This window comes from Lissotriton vulgaris, chromosome 9 (assembly GCF_964263255.1).
Source record: "Lissotriton vulgaris chromosome 9, aLisVul1.2, whole genome shotgun sequence".
NCBI lineage: Eukaryota > Metazoa > Chordata > Amphibia > Caudata > Salamandridae > Lissotriton > Lissotriton vulgaris.
In genome coordinates this window covers 958409679-958422306 of record NC_141697.1, presented here as the reverse complement: position 1 = coordinate 958422306, position 12628 = coordinate 958409679, and the positions used below count along the sequence as shown (strand labels likewise).

The window sequence follows — 12628 nt, the reverse complement described above, 5'->3', positions numbered from 1 at the left end:
CCTGGCCGGCCAAGACTCGCGTCGAGGTCAGTCAGGGATCACCATTTCTAAAGTCAGGGCAGGGGAGTCACACACCAAGGCAACCGCCACGCTACCTAGAGGGCGAGTGGGGGTTGCCTTGGTGTGTGACTCCCCTGCCCTGACTTTAGAAATGGTGATCCCTGACTGACCTCGACGCGAGTCTTGGCCGGCCAGGGTCCCGTTTCTAACAGTCATCAAACAGTGAAAGTCCTAGTTCTCGTGGCAATACTTGTTTATTGATCTGAAAACATCACTGGTTAAACATTAGTCACCCCAGGGAATCTCATAGTCTAGAAGATATCAAGATGTCTCAGTCTATTGCCCTTATAAAAAGCAACCTGGCTCTGATCTACACATTTAAAACAACACACAACCAACAATCACCTTGGAAGACAACAAAAAAAAATGTGTGAAGAGCGAGATGGCACCTCACGGGAGCACCACCAATGGGACCCCTGGCTGGTACTCACCAGGATGGCCCTGTTCTCATCATTGGTGCCATCAAGCTTTAACGGAAATGTGTCTCAAACCCAAAGTGAAAGGACAGTGAATGGTGCAATGGACAGAACTTATATGTGACAAAAACATACAACATTAAACATTTAACATACAAGTTACCGTGCAACTAGGACAGTACATTTTCTCATATTCCTTTCTTTGTTGCAAGCAGTAAACATATAACCATAAAAAAGGAGAATGTGAATACTACCTATCGATTCACACCCTACTTACAGCCGACATGTTTCATTGCCTTGGTTTATATCTGGCAATTTCCTCAGGGCAATTCAATTTAAATGCCACTGCCAAAGACACTGTGCTTTGAGTGCTGTAATATAAACAAACATAAAAGAGGTTACCTGCTGACCACCTATGTATTGTACATATAGACCATTATGCACTGTCAAAAAAGCCATGCTGTATTAGATTATAATTACCCTTCATGCAGCCTTGCCTCTCATACCAGCCAAGAGGAATTTACAATCAGGAAAATAGCCCCCAGAGGTGAGCGTAATCCTATCTCCCTTCAGTTCAGTTACTAGAGGAAAATGTTAAACAGACAGCGGTTATCTCATGCATCCTTATACCTTGCTCGTTGTACATCACAACGACCCAACGCCGAACGTCATGTCTCCACCGGTAACTGCCTTATGGACCCGTTGGGTCGTTGTGATGTACAACGAGCAAGGTATAAGGATGCATGAGATAACCGCTGTCTGTTTAACATTTTCCTCTAGTAACTGAACTGAAGGGAGATAGGATTACGCTCACCTGTGGGGGCTATTTTCCTGATTGTAAATTCCTCTTGGCTGGTATGAGAGGCAAGGCTGCATGAAGGGTAATTATAATCTAATACAGCATGGCTGTTTTAACAGTGCATAATGGTCTATATGTACAATACATAGGTGGTCAGCAGGTAACCTCTTTTATGTTTGTTTATATTACAGCACTCAAAGCACAGTGTCTTTGGCAGTGGCATTTAAATTGAATTGCCCTGAGTAAATTGCCTGATATAAACCAAGGCAATGAAACATGTCGGCTGAAGTAGGGTGTGAATCGATAGGTAGTATTCACATTCTCCTTTTTTATCGTTATATGTTTACTACTTGCAACAAAGAAAGGAATATGAGTAAAATGTACTGTCCTAGTTGCACGGTAACTTGTATGTTAAATGTTTAATGTTGTATGTTTTTGTCACATATAAGTTCTGTCCATTGCACCATTCACTGTCCTTTCACTTTGGGTTTGAGACACATTTCCGTTAAAGCTTGATGGCACCAATGATGAGAACAGGGCCATCCTGGTGAGTACCAGCCAGGGGTCCCATTGGTGGTGCGCCCGTGAGGTGCCATCTCGCTCTTCACACATTTTTTGTTGTTGTTGTTGTTGTCTTCCAAGGTGATTGTTGGTTGTGTGTTGTTTTAAATGTGTATATCAGAGCCAGGTTGATTTTTATAAGGGCAATAGACTGAGACATCTTGATATCTTCTAGACTATGAGATTCCCTGGGGTGACTAATGTTTAACCAGTGATGTTTTCAGATCAATAAACAAGTATTGCCACGAGAACTAGGACTTGTACTGTTTGATGACGTACTAAGCTAGAAGACACCAATGTGGTACTAAAAGGACCCTCTGTGTGCAGACTTTTTCGAAATACTCTTGACAAGGAATGTATCACCCAAGCAAGCCTGAGGCTGCAAGGGCAGCACTAACATTACTTGACAGCACACTTGGGTTAGCAGATGCAACCTCTGGTGACCCTTAATTGATGTGTGTGACTTCGTGCCATTATGGACAACATACTTCCCATGCTTGGCTTTTGTGTTACAACTTAGTGTATCCTGTGTAGTGTTGTCTTTTTTTTTGTGTCCTTAGAACTAATGAAAACAGCGACTCAACTATGTATCCGCGGACCCCATGGGGTCCTTAAATGCTACTCAGAGGGTCTGGGACTGTTTAGAAAACTAAATAATATAACCAGATAAAGTATATACATTTATATATGTGATCAAGGCTGCAGTGACGCAGCCGAAACGCGTCATGCTGGGAAAAGAGTGAGATATAAAGCTTTGAACATCAACATAGTACATAATATACACACTGTATAAGGATCATCATCAGGACATTTGATAAGTGCCTAATTAGTTGCAAGCCTCCCGCTCGGATCGCATTGCCGAGCGGGACCAGATACCGACTGATCCGGTACTCCCAGCAACTCGCAAGCAATCGGTATTCCGACTCTTCCTGGCAGGTCCCGATTCTGGTGGCCACAATTTATCAATCCTTTACAACCCAAAGCCATGGAACTAACATGGTTTTAGAGGCTTGCAACTAATTAGGCACTTATCAAATGTCCTGATGATGATCCCTTTGAATTATAAGTGGGATCGAAACGCCGTCGACCAATTCATGTGCCTTATACAGTGTGTATATTATGTACTATGTTGATGTAAAGGCGCATCTTGCAATATTTGTTCATATTATAATTTAGAGAACAATTTAAGGTTTTTGCCTAAAAGCCCTTTCCTGTTCACTTTGAGTGTACTAAAGTGTCTGTGTTTAATTGAGGTACAGGCTTTTGCCCCACAACGTGAGATTGTCGAAGGATATTCTCCCGGTATTTTTGCTAAAAGTAAACATATCTAGACTACTGTCCGGCTGGACAAGTCACTTAATACAGAATCGACAGTGTCTGTATTCATTTGTATGCTTTATTCTTTGTTGCATGGGACCATTGTTGTTTCTAGATTCCTAGCTTTAGATGATGCACCTTTTAAAACCTCTGGTAAATAACCTCTCTGGGAAAACCTCTGTGTCATTTCTTTCTCAATTATCTCGTATTCCCCCTGTTCACTGCATGCTCTTTTACCTCTATAGTATTCCCAAAGGTTATACGTCTAATAAGTGCAGCAGGGTGAGCATTTGCCGCATGGAGAACTGAATTCCCAGCGGTTGCTTTACGGAATACAGATGTTATCAGTTTCCCATTACAAGGCTTAATTCGCATGTCCAGGAAATCTATAGATGTTTTACTATGGTGCCCCACAAATTCCAAATTTAAGGAACTGTTGTTAAGATCTTTGATGAACACCTCAATCTCCGTGCCCTGCCACAGCACGAAGTGTCATCAATAAATTGGACCCATAGAAGAACATGTCCTGCCCATTGTTCCAAGGGACTGCCTCCGAGCACCTGTTCTTCCCATCTGCCAAGATGTAAATTGGCATAACTTGGGGCAAAACAGGTGCCCATCGCAGTCCCCTGCTCCTGTAGATAGTACTCATTACCAAAGAGGAAAATGTTTTTGGTTAAGCACTATTCCATCAACTCCAAGATCATTTTATTCTGATTTCCAAATCGTACTGGTCTCCTGCTTAACCACATCGCTGCTGTGGTTATTTTTCCCCTGTGCTGAAAATTGCCAATTTGCTGGTGTCATGACGAGCTCAGCTCGTCATCAGCACAGCTCAACTGTGCCTCATGACGAGCTGAGCTCGTCATGAGCATGGAAGAGGTTAAAAAATGCTTGGATGCTCTTAGACCATCTACATGTCTTATGCTAGTATAAAGTGTAGATATATCAAGTGTCAACATTACCATACTTTCTGCATGCTAGCAGATGTCAAAAATACATTTTAAAAAGTCAGTAGAATCTTTAATATACGAGGGAAGTGTTCTCACGATCGGGTTAAAAAAATAATCAATATATCTTCATGCATTCTCGAAGAGGCTGTCACACGATGATATAATAGGTCTCCCTGGTGGACTGGTGAGACTTTTATGCACCTTTGGGAGCATATAAAAAACTGGGATTATAGGTTTTTCCTTTTTGATAAATTTGAATTCATCGCAGTTCAGTAACCCTTCTTCCTTCCATGCTTCCAATCTTGCAAAAAATAGTTCCTTCACTTTCTCATATTCTTTTACATTGATTTTACTATAACAGTTGTGATTACTTAATTGGCAGAGGGCTTCTTTTTTATACTGCTCTCTACCCCACAACACAATATTTCCCCCCTTATCAGAGGGTTTGATCAATACTCTTTCTTCATTTTGCAATCTTTTTACTGTTTAGTGAAACAGTGCTCTTTTTGGGTCCATTTACGTTTATTTAGATTAGCCACAGAATACAGCTGTTTCAATTCTTTCGTTATGCTTTCTCCAAAGATGTCCAAGATATCTCTCATGGTTTGAGGCAAGAATTTTGACGGTGCCCTAAATGGAGTGTGGTCATTTTTTCCCAATCCTGTTATTGTTTCTGTTATTTCCTCCTTATAAATATATATACATCAAAAAATAATTAAAAAAAAAACCTAAAATGCTCGGTAAATGTAAAGTAACATTTAATTGATGGCTAAAACTTAAGTTGGTATCTTTAAATTTGTGAAACCTTCAGAACATGAGTACAGCAAACAACATTTATTTTGGGAGACAGACGGTACTCGTATGTGCTGACAAAAGGCAAGCATGCATGAAAAGCCAAAAAGACAAGAGATTCTCGACTCTAGTATATTTCTTCATCTTTCAGAAATAAAACTACATTTTGAAAAGCTCCCTTCATCCCATTGAATTCTATACGTTTTGATTTTTATTTATTTTATTGTATGTGAATCAAATATTTAACTATGTGCGTATTTGTTTGATGCATGCTTAGTGCTGTGTTTTAATTGAGGTTCAAATCACACAAATTGCTGAGGCTGTGTCCCAGACTTCCAGTAGTGACTTAGTGGGGGGTCCACTGAAGTCAAAAGGTTAAGAACCTCTCAATTAGACTAACACATCTTATAGTGATGATTGCCTGTGATATCACGGAGCGAGTTCACAAACCAATTCTTCCACCTGCATGAAACAGTGCCCACTCTGGGCTCACATATTTCTGTTATCAGTCATGAAGGGTCTGTGTTCTCTGTTTAAGCACAATAACCCTATGGTTGGCCAAATTAATTGTATTAATAAAAGGTGCTTCCACGTTTGTTTTATACTCCTTATGACATGACAGTCTGCGTAAAATCCACAATCCCTCTCCGTTCAACAGGTCCCCAGTGCTGGATGCTAAGGGCAGGTGAAACATGCGCCCCCTACACCAACCTTCTCTTCCGTTTCTTTATGCGTTTAGCGCTGACCCTTGTCCAGTTGACTCTGTCCTGCCCATACCTACCAACTTGAAGAACAATCCCACTGTGTGAGGAGGGGTTGGGGATTTGAATGGGATGGGCCCAGTGCTGAGAAGTACCTACCAGGCACTTTTGAATCCCACCCTGCACCCAAGTCTCCTCCACGCAAAAACAAAAAAAGCTTGCTGAGGCAGTTGCCAATGTCTTTGACATCGACACTATTTACAGTGGTTTTCAGCTCATCTTCCCGGCCACCGTGTGATATCAACTCCTCAACGGGAGGGAGACCGTGTGATGAGAGCCGATATCGTGTGTCACACAGTGACACCGTGTAAGTTGGCAGATCTGCTTGGCACATTTTCCAGGTCCGTGATGGCTAGTTGCTCTGGTCTGCGTTGTTTCTTTTTATTCTGGTACTTTTAGCCCTGGTTTAAAAAATGGGCTAAGCATAATTAAAAGCTCTGGGGTGTAGATGCAAAAAAAAAAAATCTTGGACTGGAGCAGCTAGTTATCCGTGGACCTAGGAAACTTGGCAGCTCTGCCTAGGCTAACCAGATTACTCAATGTCACCGGGACACACGTTTCCCACTTCTGCGTTTTGATTTCGTTTACTAGTGAATTCTTAGAGTTGTTGTCTTCCTTCATTTTAATTGAACCGATAGGACCTACAGACCTGATCATAAGGATATGTAAAAGCAAAGTGCAGGAACGGAAGGGTGGCATCTCAGTGACACAGAGACATCTTGTCACCCTAGTTACCAGGGCTCGAGTGGGGGTACCACGTGGGTGGACGGTGTCCCCCACTTATTTTACTGGGAGCTCGATAACTGGAGCAAATGGAGCCACACATTCACTCTTTGGCCTCTCTGGGGTGAGATCGGAGTCCATTCAGAACGCTGCTCACGTGCTGGCTTCTCTGATGCAATCGCATCTAAGGGGTGAGCGAGGGGAAGCAATGAGTCTGATGGTCCAAGCCACCTTTCGTGACGTCACGTCCTGTTGCGACGTCAGCGTCCCCCCACTTCTTTTTTTAGGACTTGTGCCCTGCTAGTTACGTCCCTTCCATGTGTATTAAAATGATGCACACTGCCGCCTTGCTTTAATGCACACTCTATTAAACGCTCTCGTGACAGCCAAATACACCGCAGTAATCCGCAGCATGAGCAAGAGGCTGTACATAGTCTTCTCAGAAGCCTGCTTCTACCGCCAGGCACTCGATTAAAAGCAGCGACCACTGCTGGCGCAAAGGAGGGGGTAGGGTGGGGGGGAGCTGGGAGCACTTATTTATAAAGATTTTCCATCCGTTTCTCAGTGGGGGAGCAGTTTCCCTCAGGCCTGGAAGGTATTAATATCTCGTATTTTTTTTCTTCGCATTCGCGTAGCCTTTAAGTGCTATTTCTTTGCCACCGCCGGGAATTTGCCACCTCTTTTAACCAATACTTACTGGATTTTGTTTGCTGGATTACACGGAGCGGCGCTCTGGAATTTAACTTTGCTACATCTGTCTCCAGCCATTTCTTACACGAAAATAATGCTCTGTTCTTTGTCGAATGTCATAGTCTTATCGTTTATATTTTATAACAGTAAATGACTACAAAAACAATACAAAGCTGCAGTACTTCTTTTTAAAGGTTAATTCCAGAGATTGTGGATAAGTAAGTGAGAGGGCCCTGCTCAGGAGACCACTGCAACGTGCATCACTCATTGCCGCTGCCAGCGCAGCCAATGCCATTACCAACACAACTACTAACCAGCATAGGCCTACAAGTGTGGTAATTCACACTACTCTAGGCAATTCATAGCTATAAAAATGGCCTTGACAGCTGATATTAATTTTTTATTCTATATTAAGTTTTTAAATACAGTGTTTGTGGGCTCTCCTCAATACTAGACAAACAGCACCACCATGTGGTAAACTGTCATAAGTGCTGGGAATTAAGTGCCGAGCACCGGAAGTACCGGCTCAAATTAAGCACTGGTTTATTCATCACTGAAGTTGCATTTATTTTTTTTGTTACCAACTTCTTTGTTACTTCCAGCACCTTCCACAGGAGGCCCTTCCTGCTTGCTGGTCGCGAGTGGGGACTCCTTGTTGCAGCTTCCATTTTAGAGGGAACGTTTTGTGAATTGTCCTCTATTTATTTCCTCAACCAGCATAGTGACATACCAACCTCTGGATCCAATCCAACACCTCCAATTCATAGTTTGCTGCCATGGCCACATATATTGTTTATTGAGAATGGGGATCCAGGATGTTTGTATTTCAACATAGTTGGCAGGGTATGCCCAGACGTGGGCCCCTTCCTCACTTTCCCACTGGATTCAAGCTCGCCTGGGTGATGACGGCGGATTAGCCAGAAACCGGTCCCAGGATGCTTGTTTCCAGTCCAGAGAAGACATGGCTTGACAGTTCGGGCTGGAATGTTCCCATGAGGCACAGGGGCAGACTGATTTACAAATGGCCATGTCTGAACTGGGGGTGGCGAGTGAGATAAAGAATGATAATGGATTAAACCCTGATCAGCTGACTGGGGGTGAGTGCTTGCAATGTTCAACACTCCATCCATCATCCCCTTTGGTTTTGCTTTGTATTTCGACATAACCATAGCTTTATTCAAGTTAAACCATTTGTTCAGTGAACCCTACTTAGCAGGTAGTCTTTCTTATGCAGTGTTTATATCTATTTCCTGGCACGAGGAAGGTGCTTCTGTGAGCAGGATACACCAACCTTGTTCTGGTAAAAGCCCTTTATAGTATCACTGTAATATGAATCAGAAATTCATAATCAAGTTTAATTCTGTGGAATGGGCAAATATGCGGTCATCAGGTTATTGCTAATTTCTGTTGGTATACTGCTTACCAAAGCACTTTAAATGAGGCGGTAGGGTGTGTTGGTGCTTCCAATTCTCATAACTTCAACGAGGTAAACATTTGGTATGCAACTAGAGCACTCTGGGGATTCCTCTCTTCCCATACCATATAGCTTTCATCACATGGACCACATCCATTATGAAATCGTGAGACAGACAAGATGGTGGAATGAGTAAAGCTCTCTCTGCTGACATCTGTTTGTGTGTCCCGCAGGCTACACAATCAATTTGCTGTAGTGCCACCTCAGTTTTTGATCATTCCAAACCTGCGACTGCTTCTACAGGTGGACTTATCCTGTGGTTTGACCAAGTAGGGACCGGTTTTGAAAGTGACATGTTACAAACTATTCTGTTTCTCTCCCTACTGAAATTAATTTGCATACACCACTTTGTATCTTTAACCCCTTGCGTGCGGGGCGTATTTTCCGCCTGTGCTGACTCCGCCTTGCGCGGGTGGAGTCATGACGGAACGGTTCCGTCATCAGCACAGCTCACCCGTAGCTGATGACGGAACCGTTCTGTCATCAGCACGCAAGGGGTTAAGAAAGGCAGAGTTATGCATGCTTGTCATGTTACCCATATTCTCCAAATGTAATATGGATCCTGTTCACACGTTAAGCCAAGCTGAGTCCAACCTATACCTGCCATCTTTGTCTTCCAGCTACAGTTATCCTGAATGAGCTGAACTGGACCAGAGCTCTGGAGGATGTGTTCATCAGAAACTGGAAAGAGGACCCCTCTCTGCTTTGGCAAGTCTTTGGCAGTGCCACTGGCGTCACCCGCTATTTCCCAGGTTGGTGGAATTGTAAAGTTATATAGGGATGGGGGTGCTAAAAGGGAAGCCTACAAGCATTGGCAATGCCAATAGGTCTGGCTTGAAAAAAAAAATCATAATTTCATAAGGTAATGTGAAGCATTACTGGTAAATAGAATGGGAAGAGATATGTATTTGCATGGAAGCAAAGAACTCTAGAATATTATTGTTGTCGGTTAAATGGGTTAAATGTTCACGTGAGGTGAGAGTTGCACTGTCAAGACCGACCTAAAAATTCATGCAGGTTAACGACTGCCCTGATGCCCTCCTCCCATCTGTGCTGCTGCCAGAGAAAAACAACATAAATAATGGAGTTATCTTAGACACTTTAATAGCATGTGTGTGCCCCTGAAATGTCAAGGCCAGACGAATGGATAAATAAACAAAACCATCACAGCTGTGGGGAGGAAAGGCATTTTTTTTGTAGATGCACACAACGTTTGCTCACTCAAAACATGTACTGGTGTTTCCCAAATTGTGGGCGGAGCCAAAGCCCCTGTCTACTGATGCTCACATTACTGTCTGGCGACAGCTGCGCTACCAAGCCAGACCATAGAAAGGGACTCTCTTTATTTTAAGTGGCATTCTCACCTTTTATGCCATTATGTCTTATTAAGTGCCATCACTGCAAGCATTAGCTGTTGTGGAGACAAGCCAGCTCAGTATCTATTTCTCCTTCTAAGCCCACTTTTGTTTCCCAGATCTCCTCCTTGGAGGTCTAGTGTCCTATGTTTTCCTTACAGACTCATAAGCGGATTCTCTTTTCATTGCAGCCACCCCGTGGAGAGCCCCCAATAAGATTGATCTGTATGACGTCCGCCGAAGACCTTGGTAAGATATACTGTGATGACTTGGAGTGTGGAGAAATGATGTTTAATTTGTATGCAAGTTTTCTTTTCTCAGTATTTTTCTACCTCCACCTGCGAATGCTCTGTCCCTGTTGGTTCTTTCTTCTCTCCCTCCTGTCTCCTCGTCTTCCTGCAACCTGCTTCCCTCTACGCCCGTCTCCTCTAGGAATGCACTGTGATGTTCCAGCTCTCAGCAGTGAGCAGCCAGCTCTGCCCAATTTTCATTTCACGCCTGACTGGCAATGGAAAATGGATACAATAACACAAGCCGAGAAGGTCCCCTTAACCCGCTCTGCCCAGCCCTTGCCATCTCTTACTCTGTTTCCTATAGAGTCAGAATCCATCTTCTCACATCTCCCTCTGGACTCATTTTTTTTCTCTGTGAAGTAGTGTGGCTCACTGGTTAGAGGCGGCAGACCCGAGAGCAGAGGACGGCCCGGGACCAGGGTTCGATTCCCGGCGCGGCAGGTTTCTGGACCAGGGTCAGCGGACTCGATAATTCTCTCGCCTCGGTGCCCACTCTGATCAGCGATCACACTCGGCAACTCTGGGCATTAGCTTGCCTCATCTTCACTAACGGCCCCACCAGACCGCCGGGGATGCCTGGTCTCACCCTGGAGATACCCATTAAGGGACCATCTCTCAGGGAAGCCAGGAAGGGTTTCGCAGTGGTCGAAGCGCCTTGGGACCCTCCGGGTAAGTAGTGCGCTATATAAATGCCTAAACATTTACATTTACATTTACATCTCTCTCTCTCCTGTTCCATAAGGATGTCTAGCTCTTGATCTGACAGATTCTCTCTCCTCACATTGAAATAATGTTTTTGTACGGTGCAAAACTACGAAGAGTCACGAGTAGGACTCCATTTAAGATGGATAAGGGTCCCTGAGTGACAAGTGCTTAATGTAGTTTCCACAGGATCTCATCACACAAAGTAGTCCAGTAAGAGTTCAAACACTTCACCTGATTGCAAAGTCTGCAACTTCCTTGTAGTCTCTCGTCACAGCCCTTACTCTTTGAGTACTTACCACTCCCCTGAGACAGGCAGACATAGCTAAGCCTTAATCAGAATCCAAATTTACTTAAAAAAATAGATTCCTGTTCCTTGCCACTCAAGTAAAAACCCTGCAAACCTTCCGAATTTTAATAGAGTTGGCAAGTTAAATGCTCATAATGTTTTTTCCTAATTTACTATTTTTGACAGATTGAATGATCTAGTCCAAATGACAAAGAGGGATTCTCTACTACATAGATTGACTCAGTGGGAGTACTCTGTGATGCTCAAGTCCCACTAACCTAGCAAGGTGGTTACTGGGTGATCAACAGGGCCCCCTCAGAGGCAGGGATCTGGTTGTGAGACTCATTGGCAGACCGTGCCCGGCTGGGCCATTGGTAGGTTGAGTAGATTCCTTAAGGCGTCCAGTGCAGCACTGACCTGCATGTGCCACCCAGTCTTCCTATTACCTACTGACTCTCCTGCTCTTGCCGCCCCGGAGCACGCCTCATCTTTGATGCTAAGAGCAGGTAGGGTGGGGAGCGTGACATGACAGAGCAGAGACAGAACTGGGACCATGCAGGACAGAGACAGGCAGCTTGGCTTTTCCGAGATGTTGTAGCAGAATGTATGACAGAATCCTGCATGCATTTAGCATGCATGCTTCAGCAACACCGGCTTTAGAACATACATGTTGTTACGACGCATTCCTGTAGCATGCAAGTCGTTATAACAACTTGCCTTTGGGGGGCGCTGGACTTTGGAATAGTATCATTTACTATTCCAACTCCAGTCTGTGCAACAGTAGAGAAGGCGTTGGACTTAAAATCCAATACCATTCCACCAGTGCGCCCCCTAAAGGTAGTCATTGAGACGACTTGCATGCTAAACAAATGCGTGGTAACAACGTGTTCATTCTATTGTAAGCGCTGTAAAGGCATGATTCTGGATTTGTTTTGAAGGATGTTTCCTGGTGCAGCTGGGGTAGATGCATGTGTCAGACTGCCTGTCTCCCAGGGTACACTAACAATCGCCCCTAGGCTACAGATACAGTGTGAATGCTTTGGGGCTGCCAATGCAGGTTGGAGGTTGTGGTTTACCATTTCACATGCCTATAGGTAACCCAAAAAGTGTACTTTGGTACTAACGGCAACAAAAATAAATTTGCACACTGTCTTTCCTTTCTTCAGACCTTGCAAAATAAACTCTGAAGGGGACGATGACAACAAAGTAGTTGTAGTAACACAGCCATGAATCTAATATCTTTGAAGAAGGCACTGTGTGGGTTTCTGTTCCTCAGAGAGCCTAAATGGACCATCACACCGAACTGGCTGCTGAACTTGAAGCTTGAGAGGCAATTCTCTCTGAGTCTCCAAGTAGGATGTGGTTTCTCAAATTAAACTGGCAATGATAGTTGTCATAACACAACAGACTCAAATGCAGTACTCTGTCACAGGCCACCCTTGG

General features: G+C 43.8%; 1 protein-coding gene across 1 annotated transcript in view; it reads left to right on the top strand.

Moving 5' to 3' along the window:
* The window catches only part of LOC147692612 (voltage-dependent calcium channel subunit alpha-2/delta-2-like), a 1295379-nt gene extending 1285225 nt beyond the window's left edge, over nucleotides 1-10154 (top strand). Inside the window, exons 7-8 of the mRNA XM_086939541.1 lie at nucleotides 9167-9298; nucleotides 10093-10154. Of these exons, the coding sequence (XP_086795667.1) occupies nucleotides 9167-9298; nucleotides 10093-10154 (194 nt within the window). The remainder of the gene's footprint in view (nucleotides 1-9166; nucleotides 9299-10092) is intronic.
* The last annotated feature ends 2474 nt before the right edge of the window (nucleotides 10155-12628 follow it).